The 27,101-nt window shown below is 38.8% G+C and overlaps 3 protein-coding genes across 3 annotated transcripts; 1 reads left to right on the forward strand and 2 right to left on the reverse strand.

Moving 5' to 3' along the window:
• Nucleotides 1-4,252: 4,252 nt before the first annotated feature.
• CBG14219 lies at nt 4,253-9,820 on the forward strand (the record flags this gene model as incomplete). Its single annotated transcript, XM_045239486.1, has 12 exons — nt 4,253-4,276; nt 4,724-4,759; nt 5,045-5,365; nt 5,415-5,599; nt 5,647-5,851; nt 5,904-6,094; nt 6,154-6,298; nt 6,450-7,251; nt 7,568-7,680; nt 7,735-7,952; nt 8,081-8,297; nt 9,746-9,820. The coding sequence occupies 12 exons, from the start codon at nt 4,253-4,255 to the stop codon at nt 9,818-9,820; spliced, it is 2,532 nt and encodes an 843-aa protein (XP_045095362.1).
• A 1,512-nt stretch (nt 9,821-11,332) lies between these two features.
• On the reverse strand, nt 11,333-12,330 carry CBG27644 (the record flags this gene model as incomplete). Its single annotated transcript, XM_045239487.1, has 3 exons — nt 11,333-11,513; nt 11,675-12,069; nt 12,118-12,330. The coding sequence occupies 3 exons, from the start codon at nt 12,328-12,330 to the stop codon at nt 11,333-11,335; spliced, it is 789 nt and encodes a 262-aa protein (XP_045099484.1).
• Nucleotides 12,331-13,249: 919 nt separating this feature from the next.
• Cbr-sax-3 lies at nt 13,250-25,972 on the reverse strand (the record flags this gene model as incomplete). The annotated part of the gene is made up of 12 exons (XM_045239488.1): nt 13,250-13,326; nt 13,376-13,688; nt 13,736-13,870; nt 13,968-14,716; nt 14,772-15,059; nt 15,109-16,174; nt 17,342-17,367; nt 21,454-21,839; nt 22,784-22,947; nt 23,148-23,408; nt 23,825-24,180; nt 25,906-25,972. 12 exons carry the CDS (start codon nt 25,970-25,972, stop codon nt 13,250-13,252), a joined length of 3,888 nt encoding a protein of 1,295 aa, XP_045095363.1.
• Between the last annotated feature and the right edge of the window lie 1,129 nt (nt 25,973-27,101).

Genomic DNA, 27,101 nt, shown 5'->3' on the forward strand with positions numbered 1-27,101 from the left:
TGTCAGTGAGGTTCCAAATTTCCTTTCTTTTGTTCCGGGAGTCTGAAACTTTCAAATGTAGAGTATTTAAAATTCTGAAGTTACCAGTAAAACGCCTGAAACTCTGGATTACCTGAATTCTAGAAAACTGGATTTCGTGAAAAAATTTCGAAATTTTTAATTTTTAACTTCCAAGGACATTTTTTGAAATTGGGATGCACAGATTGCAAATTTGTAATATTTCTCTTTCTGAGTTTTTCCTTCCACGTAGCTCCAAAATTGTGTTTCCTTGATTCGATAGTTGCAAAAATTGCTAACGTTATTCACAGTTTTTATGTTTTTTTTCACCCAGCGATAAGCTTATTGTTAGGAAATTCTTATAAGTTCTGATGTATCTGCTTCTCCGTCTTCTCTCTAGTCTCATGAGAAGCCAAGGTTACTGAAGATTGTCCATTAGCCCTCTGAAGCAATAAAACAGAATCTCACTATGTTAGCACCTGTTTCGAAGCACCATATTTTGATAGACTCTGTGGACCACGTCATCCGAGTTACGGTAGTTTTTTGGATGTCGTCTTAAACAGAAAGAAAGGTGTTTTAGCAACATTTTTTCGAATAGATCTTTTCATAGTACGGTATTTTAATATTGACTAGACAACGTCATTAGGGGTACGGTAGATGTCTATGAGGTTTATTCCCTGAAGAAGAGAGAGAGAGAGAGAGAGAGAGAGAGAGAGAGAGAAAGAGAGAGAGAAAGAGAGAAGAGCAATATCACCCAGAAGCCTCGAAGTACTGTACTTCGCCATCAAATGTTTCACGGTAGGAGGATTAGTTTGGTCCATCCGAAACTTAAAAAAACATATAAGATTGGAGATGGTCTGACAGGGTGTGAAATTGAGAAACAATTGTTTGAAAAACATTCGTGTAGTCGTAAAGTGTCCTCTTTCATCTTTTGTTTGACTTTCATTGTTAGATGCTGATTATCGCTGCTAATATGACGGATGGGATCTTTCGTTTCTCATTTTCCCACGTTTCTCGCAAGGCCCATTAAGAAAACCTGGAGCTGAAAATTTACAATTTTAAGATTCTAAGATTCGAACGTTCTAGGATCCAGAAATCTTGAAATCTTGTAAGTTGAGAAACTCTGAAGATTATTTTAATTTTTCAAATTCTCATGTTTTGAGATTCTGAAATCCTCAAGAAAAACCGGAAAATTCTAAGGATTTCTTTAAAATTTCTAATGTCAATATTTGGCCAAATTTTACGTTTATTGACGCCTTTCATATTTCTATCTCTGATATTGTGAATTCCTTGTTTAGTAGTATTATTATGCACTTATCTCATGCTCTGTCGCTATACATTGCGATCAATATCTATACGACCCCTCTAGATTTTGGGCGCACAGAAAAAACTACAAAAGATATCAAAAAACGGTAAACTCCATTCGATTCACAATCAAAAATAACCTCAAGAGACGAAGTTTCATAATTTTAGCACTTTCCCTGAACATGCACATTCCAAAAAACCTATTTGCAAGCGGTCAATATCTATACGACAACCTGGAAAATGAAAAATCTCAAGTATTTTAAAGAGTAAAATTGAACTTTTTTTTGTTGGAAGCTGTTAAAATAGTCCTAAAACAACACATTTTGACAGTTTATACAAAAATTGATTCCTCTATTCAAGTTTTAGAAAAAATTATTTCCAGTCATTTTCGTCATTTTTCAGATTTTCGGAATAAATCTTGGATAACTTAGCTCCTGGGTAAGATTTTGAGCTGAAATTTAAAGGGAAAATTTTAGTGAGGATCATGACTATGTTGCAAGTGTTCAAAGCTTTTTTGAGCTTCGGAAACTTGAATCTGAGCTCGAGTTTTGAGCTGAAAAACATATACCCAACGGAATATTTTTCAAAGCTGTCTAAAAGGTTTGAAAGATGTTCTAAATAGTTTAAATTGTCATCAAAATTGTTATTTTGTACTGAAAATCGTATTTCAATGGTTATATCAAGTTTTTTTCTCAAAAATCAGAATCACCAAAATTCAAAGTCAATTTTTCGAATTTCAGTTCAGCTTCAATAACAAACAATGGCGCAGAATAACATAACAACAGTTAGTACATAATTGAGACTACTGCAAAAGTAATTCCTATCAATTTCAGCTCAAAATTATACCCAGGAGCTAAGTTATCCAAGATTTATTCCAAAAATCCGAAAAATGACGGAAGTGACTGAAAATAATTTTTTCTAAAACTTGAATAGAGGAATCAATTTTTGTATAAACTGTCAAAATGTGTTGTTTTAGGACTATTTTTACAGCTTCCAATCAAAAAAAGTTCAATTTTACTCTCTAAAATACTTGAGATTTTTCATTTTCCAGGTTGTCGTATAGATATTGACCGCTTGCAAATGGGTTTTTTGGATGGTGCATGTTCAGGGAAAGTGCTGAAATTATGAAACTTCGTCTCTAGAGGTTATTTTTGATTGTTAATCAAATGGCGTTTATCGTTTTTTAATATCTCTTCTAGTTTTTTTCTGTGCCCCCAAAATCTATGGGGGGGGGTCGTATAGATATTGACCGCACTGTAGAAAATTCTGAAAACGGTGGCCTCGCTTTTTTTAATTCATTTTTTCTCATCAGTATCCTGACCTTTCTGTTCCTGACCAAACAGTATCCTGACCTTTTTCTTTGCATACATAAGTGAGCCTTTCGATAATGGCGGAATGTTTTTTAAAGATCACTCTCTGATTCGAATACAGTACCCTGACATTCTTGTTTCTTTGTGCAAATAAACATCCGCGCGTTGCGTGTGAAGGATATCTTCATTCTACAGAAAACTTTAAAACTGGACTGTTTGACGATAGCTCACCTTTGGAAATTTTTTTCAGTTTTCCGCAAGAAGTTTTCAGTTTTCCCCCAAGAAGTTTTCAGTTTTCCCCAAGAAGGCTAACAAGGGAGCCACAACACCTCGTCACCTCAGCTTTTGAGGAAATTTCCGGATAGGTCAAGGAAAGCTTATCTAGATATCCCTGAGAACATTGAAACACTCTCGCCAGTTTCAGCCGAGATATTTCAGTCCAAAATTTCAGTATTGATTTCAGTTCATTTGCATGCTTTACCACACGTTTCCTCTCCGAATTCCTTACGAGAGAAGCTTAAAGAGAAGCTAACATCTAACCGCCTTTCAAATCAGTTGAAAATGTGGGCAGCGTAGTGTCGGGGATGTGGTGTGCGCCAGTGATCACAGGGTTGTGGGTTCGTCCCCTCGTGTGGTTTTCTCTTTTACTTTTTTTTTCTTAATTTCGGAACTTTATAGGATCTTTTAGTATATGCTACAATTTATTATCGACTAGTTTTACCAAAGAGATTGAAGAAAAATGTAGATTTTTTTTTTAATTTCTAAAAAATTTTTTTGAAGTCAACTATCACTGGAAAGCAGCAGTTTTGAAGCGTTGTTTTGGTATATAGGTGCCATAATCTTGATAATGAAAACAACTTTGATCAAGAAATAGATTATCTATTAGTTTTATCATAATATTTTTAAACGATAATCATCACGTTTTCAATGAAATTTTTCCAAAAGACAAAAGTTTGATAAAACCTCCCACCCAAGTATTAGACAAAATTATCAAAATTGTTGCTTTTTTTTGAGAAAACCTTGGAAATATGAAATTTCATTAAATTCTAAGCATAACACAAAACAATTCATGTTCTAAAACATCCTAAAAGTTGAGAAAATCGGGATTAAAAATCAATTGTTTTGCACTCAAAAAGCAATTTTTGGTACTAAAACTGGTGTAACTCGGCTGAAACTGGCGAGAGTGTTTCAATGTTCTCAGGGATATCTAGATAAGCTTTCCTTGACCTATCCTGAAATTTTCATCTAAATCTGAAGTGACGAGGTGTTGTGGCTCCCTTGTAAGACTGGTTGGAGTCATAATGCTTGAGGCACAGAGGGATAATTTTTTTTAGTACAATCAAATCTATCAGAAAAGTTGAAAATGCAGTTCAATTATTGAACTGCTTTCGTAATCTTTTGGAAAATCTTCTACTTCAGGCCGTTTTTTTAAAGCATTAGGAATAGTGATCTTATTGCAAAATCAAAGGTTTTTATTATTTCCCCCAACGAAATTCAAAAATTTTCCATAACCCTAAATTTACCGTTATTTGGAACAAATCTTGAAAAACAACAGAGACCAAATTTCGAGAGTTTCCATGGATTTTCGTTTTTTTTTTAAATCTTAAATCTTCTATTTTCAGATTTCAAGATCTACGAAAATGCCTTCAGGATCATCTGCTTTGGTACGTGTTTTAAAAGTTGTGTTCATCAATATTACTGTAGTTGGAAAAAAATTGGGAATTCAAAATTTTGGATTTTTTGAGAATTTCAAAAGAAAAAAGTTTGGCACATCAGATACAAAGAGGTACAATGTATTTCAGGCATACGAAATTCGGGTTTTTTCAGGTTTTTTGTACTCTAGAATTGTGGATTTTAAATCACTAAATTGCTTCGTACCCCAACGACCCCGATACTTTTATACCGTCCAAATTGTTTTCCAAAAAGATTGACTACAAATTTTTTTTCCAAAAATTGAAAAAAAAATTTTTGAATAAGGCTGAAAATTTCAAATCATATTATACAAAACTAAATCTTTAACTTTGTAGTGGACAACTTCTTTGTATCAATCAAACAGTTTTCATATTTTTACATTCTTATAATTAAAATACATAATTTTTTTCGAATTTCAGCAATCTGGAACGCTGAAAGAAACGATGGCCAATGGGGTGAGTATTTAACGAACTAATTTAGGAAATTGAATTTTGAGCTCAGTTATCTCCGTTCCTATGATAGTTATTATAAATTTTTCCAATGAAAAAAAAATGATGATATTATGAAAAACATTTTACCAGTTGATAAATTTTTGCTACCTCTTATAGGAACCGCGATAATTTTGCTCACATCCCATCCGAAGTTACTGTAGCTAGGCTTAAAGTGCAAGTTACGGTAGTTGGTTCATAATCACGACTCAATCAACAAAATCATATAAAAAATTTAATCCATGTTTTCAGCAGCTGGAGTCGGAAGTCCGGATTCAAGAAGCGGAAGGTGAAATTTTTCTGGTTCAATCGATGTCAAGAGGAATTCAAGAGCCACAACCTCCAAACCCAAAAGACGGGAGTATCTTTCCGACATCTTCAAAAAAACGTCGTCTCGACAAGGGAGAAGATGCTGGACACCAACCAGGACCGTCATTTCTGCCGGCTCGAAAACACGATGAGGACGAGAAAATGCCGGAGAATGATCTTCTCGAGACGGCAATCGTTCCTATGGTCTCCAGAAGAGTCACAAGATCCCAGAAGCCAACGGAATATGAAGATTCGGAAAGTACAGTAAGTTCAAAATGGCAACATTTTCAAATTAATACTTGCCGTTTTTCAGACACCAACTCCGACACCACATCAAGTGGCAAAAAACCTGGGCGAAAAATACAAAAATAATAGAAAAATCAAACATGTGAAAAAGGGAGAAACATGTTTGATTTGTATTCAACATCGTGGCTTTCGGGCTGAATGTGAAAAGAAGCACAGTGACGTGGAAAAGAAGTTAGAGGCAGATCTTCAAAGGTAAGAGAAAAGATAACATTGACTGATAATTCAGTTTATGTTTTTAGGTTGCTGCCCGATAAGGAAGAAGTCGAGATTACTTTGGTAGAAAAAGTGCTGAGATATTTGAAAAGTCGATACCGAAATGAAGTAGGGATTTTGAAGGAAGTCCACATCCGTTGCATGATTGTAGAGGGACATAAGTTGAACTTCTACGATAGCCAAGAAAAAGTAAGAAAATTTGAGGAGGAGACAGCTCGATTTGAGAAAACTGTGAGAATTCGTTACTGATTTAAAAGTGAAACAAAAGAATATTTGCTTTCAGATAAGGCATGACAGTTTATTGAATGCCTTGAATAAGTTTATGGAGAAAATAGAGGGCGATACAAGCCCATTGAGAGAGTGCATCGAGCGCAACGTTGCATTTTGCATGTATTGCAATACAGAGAAGAGGGAAAAATGCAAGGATGCACATCGACTCACTCTCGGGCAGTATGCAGCAAATGAAGTCGAAAGGTTTGTGTTGAGCAAATTATCACTTTTTTAAGTTTATTAACCAGATCATTTCATTGCAGAAGCCTGAGCGGGTCCTGGAGAAGCGTGGAGCACGTCATTGAGAAATTGCGAGACCAACAGCGGATTTACAAGAAAAATCTGGATAAGTCCCGGAATAGACGAAATGCCAGCAGAAAGAGAAAATCCGACAAAAGACCAAAACAGGTAATTAATTTATTTTCATTATCTTACAAAAGAACCTTTCATGTTGGCGGGCACAGCAACTATGCAGAGTCTGAGAGCGTTCTTCAGAACATATAAATCCGTTTTTGAAACATGCTTAAGAAATACCTAACGTGATGAAATTTCATTTCAGTATCAAGAATCACAACCTCCATCCGCTCCCACCCCCTCCCACCAAATGCAATCATGTCGGGATCATCGAGTAGACAACGTCCCGGCCCAAGAATTCGAACTCGATGCTGATGAGTATAATTTCGAAACAGGATTTAAGGAGCCTTCGACATCTTCAAGAACAGCTGGAACATCTCGATTCAACGATCCACATCATGATCATCGAGAAGACGACGTTGTTGATCAAGGATACGAATACGATGAGGATGAGTATGATTTCGAAATAGGATATAAGGAGCCTTCGACATCCTCAAGAACAGCTGAAACATCTCGATCCAACGATCCACATCAGGATCATCGAGAAGACAACGTTGCTGATCAAGGTGACAAGGAGGCAGAAGATATCCCGAGAGAAGTTGACGAACAAATTAGTGAGGCAAATCAATTGGAAAACAAAGGCGGTGATGAGGCTCCAGCAGAAGCTTCCAACCATTTCATCTGGAATGCTCGAGAATTCGAAAAAGGAAGTCTAGCGGAGCCAGAAGAATGTGTCATCACTGCAAACACTCTGGAGACTAGAGAACAACCTGAAGGAAACAAAAGTGATTCTAACGATGTGCACCGAGTACACCACCAAGATGAAGTAAATGAAGTAGTGGAGGATTCTCCAGAAGTAGTCAAGTCAAATGATCGCCAAAGGTATATTGATTCGGAAGTCGCCGGAATAAATGAAAGTCCAAGAGACGCTAGTGGATCGGAAAAAGGCGCCAATGAATACGGAATCTGCCGATTGGTTGTGGAGGACATCATAGACAACGAGCAAGGTGAGAAAGAGGGAAAAGACATTAGAAAAAGAGAGAAAATTTTTTATCAGTTGTCATTTTTTTGATATGTTGCAAAGTAGTTTTGATCTGAATGTTTTCGTCTCACCCCTTCAAATCTACTGTATTTTTAGGAAGTCTGAAGCTGACAATTGTTCAACTAAAAGCAAAAAAACTGTGAAAGTTTGTGACAGTCTGTGAAAATTGTTCCAGACGAATGCCAATAAATTTTCTTCTTTATATACTTGTGCTTAAAAAATTTAGTTTCTTTTCTCAATTTACCTAGAAATTGTTAATTTTCAAACTCTTTAATTTTCAGACACTATGGCCTTATCCACCACGATCACCTCAAATCCACAACCAGAACTTCCCAACCATCCACAACAACCCTCACCCCCACAACATCTGCAACCATCTTGTCATACAGCCCAGGTGAAACAAATTCTAAATTTCCAAAAACTAAAAACCGTTCTTTGTCGTCTTTAGGAATGGAACTACGAAGACGTTCTCAATGAGGTACTTAAAGATAAGCCGCTGCTCGCAAAAGCCATAAAGGTATATCGAGAGCAACGTGGTCAATCAACGTCAACGTCGTCTCCTGACCAGCAAATAACAGGATCAAGCGCAACTGGGACACGATCTTCTGACCAACCTACCCCTGCTTCTGTGTCCGAAGTAAAACGAGAGATGAATCGGAGACAAGGGTGAGCTGGTTTCTTTTTTCTTGAAATGTAGAAAATTAACAGTAAGAGAATTTTTAACAAAAAACTCCATTTGAGATACATTTGTGTTCATTCACTTGAAAGCAATTACCAAACTGTTCAAGTTCCAGTTCCGTTCCAACGTCTGTCGCCGCAGCTCAAAACGCAGGGCCCTCGACTGCCAGAGGGTCATCGATTGCATCAATCCTGTCAGTAGTCGAACATTTTGGGCCTGATGACTATGACTCCGGCCTCGGAAGTCCAAGAGGCGCCCGAGGAACTGAGGAAGTCGCCGATATATCCAGATATCGCCGATTTTTGTTAACGACATCATGGACAGCAAGCAAGGTGAGAAGGAGGGAGAAGACATCACTCAAAATTATTTTAGTCACGGCCCAATGGCATTAATGTACTGTTTCCTCTGTCTCGCTACTCCAAAAAAAAATAATAAGAACGCTAATAACTTTTTTCATCAGTGCTATTTATATTTTCCGGTAACACAGGTTCGCTTGCCAGTCTAATGAGATTGATGTGTACTTCTAGTATTTTGAACAGCAAAGTTGAACGACTTTGTCTGTGTCGACACACATTACTCTGCTATCAATTATCCCGGATCCCATAGGAGCTGAGTACTACCAAAAAACTTATAATAGAAGGGTCCCTCAACTTTTATCTTTGAGCCAATTTATTTCTGTTCTTGTGAGAAAAAAAATAGTTTGATCCAAAATCATAAACTAGGGGTCGACATTTTTTTTTATTTGTGAGAAAAAAAATAGTTTCCAAATAAGCCTCAAACTATCATAGAATATATACTGCTCCACATAAATATACGTTCACCCATCAAAAATGGCAAAAAACCCAAATTTGCAGTTTCTAAAAAATATCGACCGGAGGTACGATAGTACGATATGAAAGACTTTTGGGACCCAGAGCAAATTCCAAATGAGAATGAGCAATATTTTTGTTTTCATTTTTTCAATTTTTTGACTTTTGCGGTTCCACATAAATATACGTTCACCCCCATTTTTTCCCATGTTTCAGCACCATACTCTTAAATAAAATAAACATTGATTTTCGAGGCGCAATTTCAGAGGAGGTAAATGCGAGCAAACTCCAAACGTTTTTGGGAATGGATTGATGTCAGCATAAGTGCTTCTTTCATATTTTGATAATTGATGAACTTGCTTTTCTGGATGAAACGTCAAACTGTCTCATTCGATACAGTAAGCTTCAAACGACTCTTGGTTTTGGAACAACTCGTCACAACATTGAGCGCTTTTCATAGGATTTGACGTTTTTCTCGGACTGTAAGGAGAGAATGACGTTCGGAAAAGTTTTTTGTACCGTAATTTAACGAATTCTTGACAAATCGATTGACCACGTCCGAGGATCTTACTAAATTCTGAGCAATCTGACAGTCTGAAAAGTTTTGGGCATTTTTGACTGTAATTTGACCTTTTTCGAAATCAGTTAGTGGTTTTTTACGTCACATCGCTTGAACAGTCGAAAGTTTGAAATATAAGAGTATGGTGCTGAAACATGAGAAAAAATGGGGGTGAACGTATATTTATGTGGAACCGCAAAAGTCAAAAAATTGAAAAAATGAAAACAAAAATATTGCTCATTCTCATTTGGAATTTGCTCTGGGTCCCAAAAGTCTTTCATATCGTACTCTTTTTAACCTCCGGTCGATATTTTTTAGAAACTGCAAATTTGGGTTTTTCGCCATTTTTCATCGGTGAACGTATATTTATGTGGAGCAGTATAGAATCAAAATGATCGTTGTATTATTTCAGTCAGGAACCACTTCCGAATCCGACCCGATGGAGAATGAATTTTCCGATGAACAGTCGAACTCATTTATGAATTGATCTTCTACATTCAACCGAGAATGGCCAGAACCTCATCCATTTCAACTCCCCCAGAATATCTTAATTTTTCGAATGTTTTTTTTTTCCAAAGCTGCATACCCATCACCCCTGTTTGGTTTTAAATCCATTATATTCAATAATCATGAATTAACTTTTCCAGTATTTTTCTTATTCAACTGTTGCACTTCCTCTTATAGAAGTTCACCCAAACCGTCAACTTTGAACTCAATCATCTCGGTTTGTGTGAATAACGTCAATAAATTGTTCACTGATAAATTAATGATTATAACATTACCAATATTCTATCAGTTGACAAATTTTTTCTATCTTTTACAGGAATCGAAAAAATTGAGCTGAGTAATCCCTCCTGAACTTTTGATTTAAAAAATGCATGGATTATTGCCGATTGTATTATTAAATCGTCTTTTTTAACCTATAGAAACCCGAGTTCGGAGAAAATTGGTTGATTTTTTTTTCGTGTTGTTAGAATTAACTGGAACCACATTTATGTGTAAACTTTGGATGCCTAAAAATAAATAAGATTTTGTCGGATGAAAAAAGTTTGAAAAAGTGATAATTCTACCTTAATCTGCATTCATTATAACCGTTTTAAAATTGCCAAAAAAGTTCATGTTGGATATTTATGTTCCGAATTCCCTTTTTTCCGGTGTTCTTTTCTGACGAGATTATATTTAAAAACTCTAACAATCGAGAAACCTTCCCAAAGTTTGCTTCTTTTGTATATTCCATGAAATCCTCCGTTGATACTTTTAGAAAATTGAATTGTGAACGTTTTGATACTCCATTTGGGTATGTTTTAGATATATTAGGTCAAGGCTTAATGGAGCATAGCTAGAAAAAAACACTGGAACACGTATTTATTTAATATCATTGTTAAATTTTAGAGACAAAATTAAAATTATATTATAATAAACTTACTCGTAAAATTATAAACTCGTGTTATATATTACAGGGAAGGGATATGATTGAAATGAGTGATAAAATCGTGGAGAAAACGATTTGAGACTTATCATAAAGCTAATTGCGAAACTTGTCATGGGGGCGATGGGTTATTTTTGTCCCGGGAACAATAGACTAACTTGTAACGGGGATAATTTGTAAACTGGGGAATGAGGAGAAAGTGGAGAATTCAAAAATGATTATTGATGATTATTGATATGCACCTTCTTGATATGCATCCTTTTTTCAAAGGACTTAAAATCTAAAAGCGGGTGAAAAGTGCACGAAAACTAAAAAACTAAAAAAACAACATCTAGAAATGATGAAACTAATATGCATTCACAAAATTACTACAATTATATAAGAAAATTGGGGAAACTAATAAATAGTGATCTGAAAATGGGGTGGGAAGTTTTTAAAAGTATGTCTCAAAAATGCTGTTCCTATTATATAAATGGAAACACAGAGCCAGAGAGGTGGTCGGTTATGCACAAACCCAGTATCAAATCAATAAATCGAGAAAACAGCGTATTATACATATCTTGGGAATTTTCACTGGAGTAGAGAATCGGCAGCTAGGCCGAGATCGTAGCTATGATCCAGGAGAGCGTCAATGGCTTCTTGACGAGAGCTGACCAGTCCCAATTGCACCAGATGGTCTTCCTTAAGTCTATTCAAGGCGGGTCCGATGTTATAGTTGCATACGGCAAGAATTCTGTTACATTCGCCTTGCCTGCAAAAATTATGAAACTAGTACACAGTGAATGAAAAATACTGTAAGCATGCATCAATAATTTATCATTGATAAAAACACTTGACAATCAAATTTTTTTAAAATTTATGTGTTTCGTATTTATCACTTTTAGTATGAGAAGTTAAAAATGTTAAACTTACTCTGCGAACGGAGCTAGTTCGTAGAACGTCATACGCTGAACGGGAAAATTGGTCGGTGCTGTGGCTCTTGTTGGTGCAGTTGCCTCCTCGCGAATGTTATTTCCAATTGTTTCCGGCAAATCCTGAATAATTCCTTGCTGTGGGGCGGCGCGGATTTGAAGGGGAGCAGAGTTCCCGAGTGGAAGTTCGCGCGACGTATCTTCAATTGAACTGAACATGTCCGGTTCCGGTTCAAGCCTTGGTGCTTCATAATTGGCAAGAGAAAGATTCTCGAGACGTCTCCGGAAACTGGACAGTGTCGCCGCGGCTCTTGGTGTTTGCACCCCGCTCTGTTCGAATGTTTCGATGATATTGGTCTCCAAATCATATCCCATACAGTCTCTTGCTCGCTCTTCCTAAAAATTAAATTTCCAGTTTGGTTTTGAAATTTTCTTAAAACTCACAGCAAATGTCATTGGGAGCGGAGTGGTGAACAGGAAGTTCGGCAAAACTGGGTCATCCATCGAAAGTCTAGTTTCCACAACGTAATCAGTTTTGAGTAGGTTATTGCGATGTGCCAACTTCAGAAGACGATTCAAGTTTTGCTGATGAGTAATGTACCCAGCTAAACAATCCGTGATTTCTTCGCTGAGATTGTGCATTTCTTGGTTATCCATTACAAGTTAGGGACCCTGAAAAAGGAAAATTTAATCGAAAAGTGAAAACAGTCAAAGCGATCAAAAACTTGACAACCGAGCTTGCGACTGCTAAAAACGATCAAAAATCATCTGAAAAATATGTTTTTATATATCTTATAAAGTCAAATTTGATCGCTTTGACTTGAACCATTAATTTTCTGAAATTTTAATAGATATTCGAGTTTTTGAATGTATTTTTCAAATTTCAAATTCAGTTTTTTTCTAATATTTCGAAAGCTGTTTTTTGGAATTTTTCATAACGGTCGGAAAATACTTCAAATATAATTTTGAAGCATTAAATGAAAAAAAAAGTTAAAAATAAATATATCACCAATAAATGAATAATGGTTTCAACATAAAAATTCAACGTTATCAAAAATATTTTGCTTTATTTTATTTTATTTATTGCTTCTTTCACAAAAAAGCAGGAAAAATGGATAAAATATTAATTTCGGCCCTAGAAATGACCTCATCTGTGATAAAACCGTATTACTCTTGCTCAAATAATGGAGTAGACAAGGATATTAATGCAAATAATGGAAGAGTTATAAAAAGGGATACAAATCTTTTAAAATCATTGAGCTGAAACACCGATTTGTGCGTCAAAACGTTTTGGCAGAGGAGATGATGACAAAGAAAAGGTAAAGAAAGAGGCGAATAGTACAAAACAAGATTATTGATTTTTGGAGGATTTTGTGTGGACTTTCTGTACATCGAGATCTTGTTGAGCAATTCGAGAGAGTAAGTAGCAACATAAAAAACCAATGACAAGTGAAGGACAGATTGTTTGGAGGGGTGTAAACGGTTGACTCGTAATGACTGGATGTGATGGAATAGTTTCGTTAGGGTTTTAAATTAAAGCACCGATTTCTGTGTGGGGGGAGTTGAATTATTGATTTCAGATTTGTTCTTGTGTGACGATCCCGTTATTGCGTGGTATCGATCGGAAACGCTGTGATGTTCCATTGTTGCCGTCTGAAAATTGAAAATAAGCAAAACTAGACAGGATGTAATAAAAACATACAACAACTATGCGCCAGCGTACTCGCCGAAATGCCCATTCTTGGAACATTCTTCCGCACGCCACTTCCTCTCGGCACATCACCCTCCGAGTTCTCTCCATCAGCCTCCGACGATCCACCATCGTCGTCCATCATCAGGGACGATCGTTGACTATCATCGTCGCGTTTTCCTTTCAGAGGCCTCCCACCCAAATTCCGATTCCGACTCGTCGGCCGCGCATTAACATCAACCCGAGCGAATGCTCCATCACTAACTGAATCGTAGGTATCCTCTCGTGGAGTGCTTCCTCGATTTAGTTGCCTGCGAGTGGCGGTCTGAAAATATTGCAGGGTTACTGAAGTCAGCAATCAAATATACTCACATCATAAACATGGCTTCCTGGCGGTGGAGGATTTGATGGTGGTGGCGGCATCATGTCCATGAGAGTTTTGTTTGGAGGTGTTCGCCGCTCTCCAGTCCTCTCTTTGCTGCTACCAGTTCCATCCGATGAGTGCAACTGTAAAATTCACCAGTTAGATTCAAAAAGCGATAACTTTCACGTTAGTCAATGTTAGAAGTGTTAGTGTTGGGTCTCACTATCTATCCTAAAATACCTGAACATAGCTCACATCAGTGTGAGGTGGACTATCCGATCGTTGACTTCCACTCGTTCGGTGGTGAAGTCCTCCGTTTAGTGTTCCTCGTCCATCCGAAGCACGACTCGATCGAGACCTCCTTCCGGCAGTTTGATCCGCATATCTTGCTGGTGGTTCTGGTGGCACTGGATTTGTTGGCATCGCTGGCGCCCGGAGCATTTTGTCATTGAGCCATGCTGGTTGCTGGTTGGAGAGCACAAGTGTGGTGGTAGCGTATGGAGATGGATCATCGTGATATTGGTTTCCGTAGAATGTCGACATAGCATTTCCAGGTCCTCCAGTCAACTGAGCATAATGGTAATGGTGCTCCGATCCAGGTCGGTGCATAGTCCCGCTGTAGTCGTCACAAGTGTTGAAGAAATCTTGGGCATTCGGAGTCAACGAGTAGAGCGCTTGTCCTCCACCGTTTCTATTATTCATTGTCATCCTTCCAGTAGTGTTGTACATTTGATTCTGGTTTTGTGCCACATCCCAAAGGTTGTTAGCTGCCATATGAACACTTCCATCGTTGATTTTAATAAAACTCCGATCCTTCCCATCCATATTCCGACTGTTTCTATAGTAACAGTAAGCAATTATGATAACCACAAAGATTATCAGAAGTGCTACTATCACTATCAGCGGGACATGCGACTTGTTGATCCACCCATAGAGGAACGACTCGTTTTCTTGTTGAGCGGCGAGATGTTTTTCGAGAGTGTCTTGGTCTGAAAAAGAGTACAATATTGAATTTCTGTTATTATATCCAATCAGTAAACATACTCATTGTGACTTCACTCGTTCCATGCGAGACTCCGACGCCTCCGTTACTTCTAGCGGCTACTCGAATTTTGTATGTCATACCAGTGACCAAATGGAACAGCGTCACACTGGCGGCTCTCTCGTTTGTTGTGATATTGCGGTTGTTGTTCGGTGCTTGACCAATAATAACAATTTGGAATCCTTTGAGAATTCCATTGATGCCGTCCGCTTTTGGCGCCTTCCACGAGATGCGTAGAGTCGTCAGGTTGAGCATACGAATGCGGACGTCCTCTGGTGGGAGTGATGGTGCTAAAAAGAAAATTTTACTGTTTGATTTTTGAAAAATCAAATCACTTACGAGCTTCAGCGGTCAGCACATCCATAGAGTTACTTGGAGCTCCGTGAACACTATGAACACCAGAATGGTATGGAATCACAAAGAATTCGTAATTGGTGAATGGCATCAAGTTGGATACAACAAAGTTCTCCGTACTTGGACTGGTCACATTCACATACTGATTGTCGTTTGTTCTCGGTGGTCCTCTCCACTTGATATAATATCCATCAATGAGTTCCTCAACTCGTCGTTTTTTCCAGAATAAGCGGACAGCCGTAGAATTGATGGTTTTGACCTCTTCAAGCTTGATGAGCTGCTCGGAAGTTAAGCGTTTCTCCGCGATCGCCATATCCATCTTGTTTTTATCGGAAAGGGCAACTTGAGCAGCTGCTTTACCAGTGGTGACCAAGGCAGATGAGACGCTAGGAGTACCAATTCCCTTCTCATTCTCTGCACGAATTACAAACATGTAAGAGTGAGATGGTTTGAGACCTTTGATTCTGTATTCTGTCGTTGCCACATAGTCCGGGATGTTGTACCAAGTCTGTCCAAGATCTGGGCTGTAGTACTGAATGATGTAACCAGTGATTGGTCCGGCTCCAGATGTCGATGGAGCATTCCATCGGAGCTCTACTTCCGTGTCAGTGACATTGACGATTATGGGTTGAGTCGGCGCCGATGGGAAGTTGGATGGATCTGGCATTCGGGCGAATTGAGCATTGCTTGTATGATCTTCAACGGTTAGTGACGCCGACCAAGTCGACTCGCCATCCTCGTTCTTAGCAATGCAGGTGTACACTCCGGTGTCGGGTTTCTTCAAATCAGCGATGTGTAGACTTCCAGTCGAATGTTGACTGATTCTACTATCTGTTGTATCAATTGGAAGACCATCTCGAAGCCATGAGATTCCTGGTGTCGGTTTGCCGCTTGCCTGACATGGAAGAATTGCTGATGATGCAATCATCAACGTTTGATTCTGATGGCCATGTTCGATGGTTGGTGGTGGCTTTGCTGGTGTGTTTCCGGTCACGGCTGAAAATATTGATTTTGAAACATGACATTTTTTATTGTTCAAATCATTTTTTTTCTCTGTTGGTTTTGTCACCGGAAATTCTAGTCAAAATGACGTGAAGTCGAGAGAAAAAAGACAGAATCTTGGGCCCGAAATTCTCATTTTTCATCTTGTTTCCAAATCACCGGACAAGTGGCTCTTTAGCAGAACATTTGGCGCGTTTCTTTCCCGAAGAGAGGAGCCCGAGTGGGTCCCCTCTCTGCCGATCCAAACAATTTATCATTGTTGGGGGGACAATTGTTCGCACATAATTGAGATGTGTTGTACGACTCAGGAAAAGAGATATAACAAGTGTTTATGACCCGTGAGTAGCTTAGATGATGATGATGGGTACATGATGGATAGCTGACAAAACTTACCCAGGCAATCCGTGCCGTTTACGCACATCAGCGCCGAAGTCAAACTGAAGACAGAGCCAAATATCATTTGACTATGTCATAGGGTTAATCTAAAATTTTGAAATGAATATTTGGAAATAATTTTTGAGAGTTATAGAAGTTACAAGATTGGGAAACGGAGCAGAAGAAATTTGAAAAAATACGAGATTCATTAGTGGGAATGGATAAAACGAAACCATGGGTATATACGTCTTCTGTCTCTCACACCATCATCCTTCGCCAAATGACTATGGAAAGTACTTACATACACACCCATACGCATGACAAAGTTTCATCTTGCATCATTACTTTTCAGATTGACCACAGCTAAACGAAATAAGAGAGAATTCCGTTGGGTGGCGACACCACACGCCAACGACAACGCACACCAGTAGTAGGCGAAAAATGAAATTGTTTACGATTGGTTTGAGAAAAACGCAAGACGCGACAAATGGGAAATGAGCTCTCGCGTTTGATGCCAAAAGACAGATAATAGGTGTCAAGAGAGAGAAAGAAATGAAAATTTGAAGTTAAAATCTAAAATCTTGAGACAGGAAAATGTATCTTGCGTACAAATTTCGTACTGGAAAGCGCGATTCTTTAGCTTTCAGAAAATATTATTATGTCTGACCAGAGGAATTATGTAAACAGATTTTGGTCCATAACTAAGAACATCAGAAAGAGCAGGGAAGGAACCATTTTAAGAAAAAACAAATACAAAAAAGGAGAGGCGGCCAAAAAAATGTCAGAAACGAGGTGTCTTCTAATGATAAGTGGGGGACCCTCCGAGGGCACACACACACACAGATGTCGGCGTATTACATCTCATCCCTCCCGGCCAGATAGATATTGAACATAGCAAAAAGGAGCACCGCCCAGCGCCACGGTCTCCCGAGGAGAATTACAAATTGATGAATAAATCAAATCGATATTTATGTTGTGAGTTTAATTGAGTGATCTCGACCGACCGCAGTTGGTGGGGGAGGAGGATCGCAGGAAAATCTATTGCCTCGGATTCTTTTGTGAACAGCGTCATATGGTGCTTTTGGCGGAGAAGAATAGTTGGGTGTGGGATGAGTTATGGCACCGACAAAAGGCACGATTGCGGTGGTCAGGTTTCTAGAGTATACAAACAGATTTCGGGGTCCCTCTACTGGAGGAATATTAAAAATCCAAGACAAAGATTTTGTGACAAGAAAATTGTCTAGAAAATGTCTAAAATTAATTCAGCGAATCCCTAGTAAACACTACAAACTTCATGTTCTGAAACAGCCTAGAAATTGAGAAAGAGGATTTGAGAGCTGCTGTTTTTTGCACTGAAACTGATTGAACTTGGCTTTAACTGGCGAGCTGATTCTAAAATTTTTAGAAGTGTCTAGATCGGTTATTTTTAACCTATCCATTTTCATCACAATCTGGTTAGAAATATCAGAAAACTGGAGGGAAAATCGCGGATCCTATCCTGTCTCCTAGATTTTCGACTCAACTAAAAAGTTGTCCATTTTTGGGTGTGGTGTCCGTAGACAAAAGTAAGAAAGGATGTCTCAAAAAGTTCACATAAATCACACGTCTCCTAATCTCAGTTCCTTCCTCCTCTCGTTTCGTTTTGAAAACGAGCATGTGTCCGCCCAACCGTAGGGGTACGTACTCTCCACTCATATTCTATCTGATCAGATTTCGGACGTCACGTTACGTGAAACTAGTATATATATATCTAAAGCTCCGAGAGATGGAAAGAAAAGTCTCAATAAATATGAAACATATGATAATAGTGTGCGAAAAATGTGTCGCAAAAACGCAGGAGACTCCTGAGGATGAGAAGAAGGCCGAAAAACTGAGAAGAAGAAGGACGATGAGCTTCGAAGAAAATTGGAAGAAAATAGAAAAATGGGAGAAAAGACTCGGGGAGGGCTCGTTTTCAAGTACTACACTTCTGAATTGAGCTCAGGATTGTTGTGCCTGTCATCAAATCCGAAATAGAAGACATTTAGAAAAAAACAAACATAGCAAGAAAATAAATTTCAACAAGAGAACTTTCTCATCTGACTCTTATGGGGGTTTTTGTGGACAAATTTATTGTTACTGGACGCCCATTTCCTACTACTATTGCTGGCGTCGGATGGTGAGAGGAAGCTATTTGTAGGGTGGGGAAAACAAGGAAAATGCAATAAACTCAGTTCCTAAATGGTTCATGAGAAGGAGGGCTCATAATTTTTCTGGGGATGGCTTACACGCGACCTTCTCGTTCTTCGAAACAGTATTCTAACAAGGATGTAAAAAAGGAAAAGTTTCCGTGCCCAACCGGGCGAGAAGCTTCGCCTGCCTAACCTAACAAAACACAATCTCGTTTTCGTTTTCGTTTTCTGGACAAATATTGGTGTTGATTTTTTAATAACTGTACACAAGGTATACAAAAAAGATGTATTTGTAGACGAAGAAGAAGATGCAACTACTACTTTTTTGTCGTCGTTTTTTTTCGCCTTCTCAAAACATGCCTCAAAACATTTGCATATATTTTGTGAACGTATTGAAAAACGGTGGGCCACCAAATGACAACAAATGGTTAACCGTGAATAATAGGGAGGCAAAACGGTGGCGGGTGGGTCCCATATACAGACAAAAGGGAGGATTATTAGGAAAAGATGGAATATGTGTGTAAGGTCATCATAAAAAGAAGACTTTGCCGCCTCGGTATGGCATATAGCAGCGGATCTCCAGGTATAATTATTGCACTTAACGAAATTTGATCGTAATTGACGCAAAGAAACGAACCGTCAAAACAATATTATGGTCCGGGAAAACATCCGGTCCCGTTGAGAAACGGTTCAAAAAAGGGAATGCAAAGTGTGATGTTGACCAAAAAGCTTAGCATAGGTAGTCACCCAAAAAAAATCTAGGTGAGAATGAAAAACAAGCAAAAAGAAAGCAACTTGTTTTTTTTCGGAAAATCGCGAGAATTGAAAAATTGAGAAAATGGCAACAGAAATTCTCTGTTTTCTCTACCTGGCCCTTTTATATCAGCAATTTAATTTATTTTGAAAACCAAAAAAGTTTCAATAAGAAGGCAAATGGAAAATGAGTAGTCGTATTTGGGACAAATCGAAAGTCGCCTCGGTTTTTTTTGAGTGACCGGAAAGAGAAGATACATCTATTGTTGTCAAGAAAAAAACGCCACCAGCGGTAGTTGAGTGTTCATCTCAAATTCCGTTTTCTTTTGAAGCAACACAAAAAACCAAGTATTGTATAGTATTCATGAAAGATTCAAAGCTGCGTAGCTAGAAGGAAAGAGTCAAAACCCAGTGGGGACTCGTCGAAAGTTACTAATGAGCAGGTATACCACGCTCCACTGGTCACATAGAAACCGATGCGAGACTTTGGCGACTACTAAGTCTATAAATCCGAAAATGAGCCTGGAAGAATAATAGGCAGAGATTTGAAAGAATGGACCGTCCTGAATAGGACATGGCAACTTGTCAAGTGAGATGAACCGAAGAGTGAAAAATCACGCGCATCTGGCTTTTAGCGAAGAGAGGAGGAACGTGAGAATATGGTCTCAAGCTGTTCTCCTACAGGGCTCCAGGAACCCAAGAAAAGCGATATATCATTTCTCTCAAGTAAAGAGGTTAGATTTTGATTTATTTATGAGGTGATGGTTATGGAGGAGGAATGCATTTCCAAATGACCTCCTACTGATTTTCTGGAGGTTTATTGTGTGAAAAAGAATGGCAAAAAACAGGGGGCAAAAAAGAATATGGGTTCGATTACCCGAGGACAGGTGTTCACGCGAATGGAAATTTGGAAATTCATGAAGATTGACAACCTTCAATGCCACTTTTTTCCCTGGTTTTTTGAAACGCAAAAGGAACATACGATACTTGGCCGAAGAAACTCAAGAAAAAGAGAGAAAAAAATTTGGAAAAAAGGTGCGCAAAAAAGAGAAGGAGACCTGGTCTTTCTTAATTCATACATAAATTTTCGTCCTTTTCTACACATCTCCACACAGGAGGGCACGTTTTAGTGTTTCCGATGAAGTGTCGTCGTCGTCCTCGGGGGTTTTTATGACTCCAAACACAACAACCCAAATGTGGGAATAATTTATGCATCCTAGTCGTTTTGTCGTTTAGGCTTTTCCTCTCTTCTCAATATGCTAGACATGCGCATGATGTTTTTTTTTGCTAGGTTATAAAATGAGAAGCTAGAAACTGGTCTGATTTTTTTCTGACGCTTTCGTTTCAGTTGCAGGAAGTATATAGAAAGCTTGAGAATGAAAATTACTAAAAGTGAACTATACTATTCTGAAATGGAACACAAAAAAAAGAAAGGAAATGGAAATTAAAAGCGATTCGGGTTGTTTTGTTTATCCTCTCGCTCTATCCAGCACTAGATGCTATACCAGTACTTAGTAGCTGTTTAGTGTGAAATGGATTAGTGATGGGGTAGTGGACTGGTGTGAAAAGGGAGGAGGATATATAAAGATGGACTATTTGCAGGAGAAGACCTTTCTAAGGCTTCCCAGTCAAAACCAAATAGTGTAAAGAAAGACGGGACTTTTGGTTTCTATTCTATTTTCTTTTTTTCTTGCTAACTCAATTATTCGGAATATCCTAAGGAAAGAGGTCATTTAATCGGATTGATAGTTTTTTAAATTGTTATAATCGGGTATGTTTATAATCCTTTAAAACAAAAGATACGAATTTTTTAAACAATCGAATACCCGCAATGAGGGAGCTCCAAGAGAATTTTCAATTGGAATGCAAACCAACAAACTATGTTGCTTCTCCTCATTCTTTTTGAAATAAAACAAATGCCAAAAAGTCTGATGGGTTTAGAAACAAGTTATGCTAATTTACTGGGTCAAGATTCTTTTCTTTTTCATTTTTGTTTGTCCCCCAAATTTTTAAAATTTTTAGAACTGACCTTTTGTTGTAACCTTCAACGACGCTTTGCTCAACGAACTTCCAGCCGAATTCATTCCGGCGCACACGTACGCTCCCTCGTCGACCTGTCGGACTTCCTCAATAGTCAAAGTTCCTGTTGGAGACACTTTGGTTCTTCCGTCAGCAGACACGTAGCTTGGAAAGAGCAAATCCTGTTGGCCTTCTTTACTCCAAAAGTAAGCTGGACTTGGTTGTCCGACGAGAGCACACTCAAATGTTGCAGTACCTCCGGCAGGTACTGATTGGTCAACTGGTTTCGTTTGGAATGATGGTGGAGCTTGGACACGAAGATGAGCCGATGCCTCGAGGGTTCCAGCTGGGTTACGGGCATAGCAGACGTATTCTCCTTCATCAGATGGTTGGACCCTGGAAAAATGAAAAAGTTTAGGAGGATCGTGAATGTCTAGGAAAGAAATTTTGAAGTTTCAAATAAAATTTTCAGAGCAACGGTTTTTTGAAACTGAGAGAATGTTTCACACTGAGAAATTTTTTTAAATTTCAACCTATTAAGTTCTTAGGATCTGCTGGGAGAGACTAGGACAGACCGAGAATGGTTGTCAGCCCCAAAGAAAGAGGGGTTCTGACCAATGAAACAACTAAGAAGAAGAGTGCCAAAGAAGGGCGCTCTTCTTAGGTGGGTAGATCACAAATTAATTTGGTAGATCAAATATAAAACTAATGGAAGTATGCATAGAATGCAACACAACCTTTTCCCGAATTACGAGCTGCTTAACTTTCTTGCTTAATTTTTCAGTACACTTTTTCAGCTTGCATTTATATACGATTGTGTTTTCTAGTATTTTTTACTATGGAAATATCCTTCTGTAAGCCAAATAGCATAAGAAAAAGTTTTTGCGTCCTCAAGAATAGCTCAAAAACCCAACTTTTTCTCAAACATCGCTTATGTATGCGTTTTCTCATCAACGGATGTTTGACATTTTTCGCAGAAATTGAGCAAATTTAGTTCCATCGGAGCATTTAAGGATTATTTTTTCCAGAAACCATTGTTTCATAAAATCCCAGTTAACATAAATAATACTCAATCGAATTTTTATACAGAATTTCCTGTTGCCTAATTCAAAACTTCACATTCTTCCTGAAACTCATAAATCTCATTTCTCGAACATTCCCTATCCCTTAATCTTCTTTAAAGACATAAATTACATAAAGATCTCCGAAAACGGTTATTAGATTATGTCCATTTTCGCTCTTTTCTCCCATCTTGATCCTCTCTTGGAGATAAAAGTAAATCCAGGATTTCTGCGAGATGAGATAACACTTCTTGTGTGTTCTCGACACCATTTTATTACCTCTCAATTCTTAATCCACGATTGTCCTTGGCAATGTAGGCTCGTGTCACTGGCATCGGCTCGTTCTTTCGTTTCCAGGTGATTTGAGGCTGTGGATCTCCAGTCACACGACAATCGAAAAGAACTGCAGCTCCAACGTCGACGGTCATGTCCTTGGGTTCTTGCTGAAAAGAGGAAAATAACAATTTATCATTGAATTAGAGAGGAAGTTTGGGAGATCCCTTCTCTTTCAATTTCAATCTATTTTGCCACGATAAACCTCCTCGATTTCGTTTTTTTCCAAAATCAGAACAATGGTAATAAAACGACCTTGTGGTCGATTTAGATTAATTCCCACCAAAAGACTATTGAATCGGAAACTTACCTCAAACTTTGGTTTCTCAAAGACACTTAATCTTGCCGGGTTCGATACACGTTCTCCGACCATATTGTTGGCAACACACTGATAAGTACCAGAATCGCTGCGATCCACCGGGTCAATGATGAGATTTCCGTCAGAATGGAGGGTGTAGCGTGGCAAATCTTGGATTCGGAGCTCCTTGTCGTCTTTTCTCCAGCTGACAACAGGTTCCGGGAATCCACGTGGAGGACTGCACTCGAGAACTGCCATTTCGCCGCCGAGAGCCTGGAAAAATAAAGATAAATTAAGAACTCAAAAGTTATAGAGTTCAACAATGGAGCCGGTACAGAAATGGGCCGCAATGAGCAAACTAAACTCAAAAACACCAAAAAGGCAAATTTCTGTTGAATTGTTATATAATTTTGTTGTCAACAGAGGCTACTCGTTTTATGACCCTAGTAAAATCGAATTGCGAGTTTTTCATCGTTCCATCCCAAATACGAACAAATTGGCACAGGTTTCAGCTAGGTTTTAAACTAGTAACGGATCCGTTAGGATTAACGTTCTGATAATTTTTCTGATACTCGAACAATGGCAGACGGAAAAGCCAATGTGATTTTCAAGGACTCATCAGTAACGGGTAGTTCGCAAATCTTTATTTGTCAGATGTTTTTTATTTATAGCTTAAACGAAAATCTTACCTGCACAGTCCTAGGTCGCACTCGAAAATCTTCACGAAGCATCGCCAATCTCAACGATCCCTCATTCGATTTCACCTCTCCATGTTCATTGCTAGCCACGCAATAATATGCTCCAGCGTCACTATCCTTTCCATTCTTTCCACTGTTCACTTTCAACAAAAACAACGAGCCAGTATCCAGAACAATGCGATGACTGTTGACTTGCTCCTTATTCGTGATAACAGGTTGTCCGTCTTTGTACCATGTGATTTTGGCGGTCGATGGTTTTGCACCACAGTTTAGTGTGGCTGGAGATCCGCGGGATACAACCACATCGAGTGGATGCTCGATGATCACTGGAGCAAGATTTGAGGTATCTGTAAAATTTCGGTTATAATTTTTTATTTTAGGATTTAACCTTCTGTGATTTTCTAATGATTTAATTACGAAAACCCCTCAAACCAATTTTCTTCTCCTTCCCTGCCAGCCATTATTTCTCATGCCCTTGCCTATGCCTTAGTGATTTTATCCGTCTTGACACAGTCTGAATAAGAAAAGAAACGTGTCATAGTGCATTAAATCATTCTGACCGGTCCGGCACGCGTGCGCGCACGATCTCACTGTCACAGTTGGGTAGGAGAAACGCGATGAAACGAACACCTTTCGCAAATTTTTATTCCAAGGATTCTGTCCTTGACGAAGAGAAAGGTAATAAAGTTGAGAACATTACATCTGATGAATCAGTGAACCTAGACGACAATGTCCAAATTTATGTGTGTCCAAACACCTTAGATAGCAAATCTACGGGTTTATTAGGTGTGTATGTGGGACCAATTACGTAACAAGTGGCTGGCTATTGACCTTGGCGTGCAGCGGATTACCGATCCGGATCGCTTGAGCACATCCACCAAACAAATGTACTTTTTCAGCACCCCTTGCTTCCTTCAAGACACCGTGTTTTCTCCTTTTCGCGTATGGATGAGTGACTGGCTATTGTTGTTTACCAACACAAATCTTTGGCTAATAAGGTTTGAGAGAGTGCCACCAGACTTCCAATCAATTAGAGAGACTTCCGGAATCGGGTACCCAATTAGACATGGTTATTTCCTTTTATTTCCTTTCTTTCACCTTTTCCAACGAATAACCTCAAAAATAAACTATTCATGAACCAAAGGAATAGCCTTCAAAAGTATACGGATCCCTTGTAGAACAACAAAACACAAAGCAGAGCTTCCTGTCAACACTCAATTTCACAATACACCATCCTTGTCATTCATGCTTCTGCCTTTCGCAACAATGTTGTTGAAAGCTTTTTCCTCTCCATAGCTGTTAAAATGAGCGCCAACAGCTCATTAATAACCAGTGGACTAGTCTCCAGAGGATTACCCAATGTATTATCGCATCTCCAACCAACCTTATGCTAATTATCGACTTTCTAAAAATGCCGGAAAGAGATCTCTTGCATATTGAAACAGCAGCCCCTCATGAATCCATTTTTGAGAAGCCACCAAGGTTAGATTGACCCTCTAAATGACTTGCACATTGTGCACCAAGACAATGACAAATAGAAGCTGCGGGAGGTCGGACGGGGATTTCCGTGGGCCCTCTGCACCCTCAACTGTTTCTTATTTTCCATTTCAAATTACACAGCTCTACCGCTGAGAGCCGCCAGCCCAAAGACTTATTGTTTTAAAAAGATTAGCATTACAATGACCGAATACTTGAGAATGGGAAGATGATGGTCCATCGTTCTTCTTTTTTCCCCGTAAAGATCTATTGTTTTCTAAACAACGACCACCCAAAAACGGACGGACATGCTCGAGACGGAGAAAAAGGGCAGATGGGCCTAGCAGGACAGAGAAACGATAATCGAATCTTTTTACACTATAGTCGGCAAACGAGCTGACAACCCAAGAGAAGAAAGGGTCCCCTTCTCCACTTTTGGTTTCGTTTGGAAAATGAAGAGTCATGACTAATAGTGTCTGAAGAGAGCAATCGTTGCTTTAATCGAAAGAGGTTTTGCTCTGTGTCGTGCAGGAAACATGAGAAATACCCGAGAAGATCGAATGGCTTTTTCGTTCGGTTTGAAAAAAACAACTAACCTTCGCAAAAGACTGCCGTATTCAAAACGAGTAGAAAACTGCATAACTGCACGTTTCGATTGAACATGGTCTTGTTTTATTCAATCTAAAATCTTCAATTTCGACGGCAGCATCTAATTGTGGTGGCGGTGTTCTGAATTTCCAGTTGGTAGAAACACCTGAAAAAGTAATCAAATGATTATTGGCGGATCCGGAAGGTTGAAAAGGGTAATTTCGAGAAAGAGAAACGATTCGAATCAGTAATTAAGGAGACAAAAAGTTTTGGGCGCAAAAAGCGTGGCCCTTTGGTGTAATCATTCATCTTTTAGGGAGGGTGACACTTGGGAGAATAGATTTAGAAGGATTGGGGAAAGGAAGAAAAACGAAGAGAGACAAAATGGGCAAAGTAATTGAAAAGTTGACGAGCGTCGTCGTTTTCAAGATGTGCGGGGCGCACTAAGATGAATTGCGACGCCGGTTTTTGTGCGACGGACACTTTTCTCTTTGTGACACGATTCTCGGGACGGAAGCTCATTGGTCTAAAATTGGTCCGACAAGAAGCACTTCGGCATTTTGAACAAATTCGGGTCCTAAGGAAGATGTGGCTAAGAAAGTTGAAGACGACGCACAAGTAGAGAAAAAAATTGCACGGCACGGAAGAAAAAGTAGCCACTGCCAGTCAGGAAGAAGACGAAAAAATGCGGACGCAACGTTAGGAAGGCAAAACTGAGTGAGAGGCCGAAGATATGACGCGCAGTATGGATGAAGGATGTATTGAGAAGTTTTTGGAAAAGACATCCGCTGATCTGATATTTAAAAAGTTTCGAGTTAGGCACGTCTTGCAGAGTTGCAAAAATCAAACGAGAAAATTCGATTTTCTAATGTAATAACAAATAAAAAACTAATTGAGTAGAGCGAAACTAAAAATCGATCAAAAAAACGGTTTGAATTGAATAGTGCTGGTGCACTATGCCAATGACTAACGACTGGTCAGCGGAGGGGCGAGAGAGTGGGGAGATGCGAATGGAGATAATGAGACGCAGACAGTGCAAGAACTATATCTAGGTGTGTGTGTGCATCGGGAGGACGGGTGGGATGAACAGGGGCTATTATTGATTATTCGTCATTAAAGAGACATTGTGGGCAATGTAAAGACGGTTTTTTGGGAATGGGAGTATTAGATAATAAGAGGTCAAGAGAATGGGAATTGGAATTTG

Source organism: Caenorhabditis briggsae (genome assembly GCF_000004555.2).
Source record: "Caenorhabditis briggsae complete genome, chrX, whole genome shotgun sequence".
NCBI lineage: Eukaryota > Metazoa > Nematoda > Chromadorea > Rhabditida > Rhabditidae > Caenorhabditis > Caenorhabditis briggsae.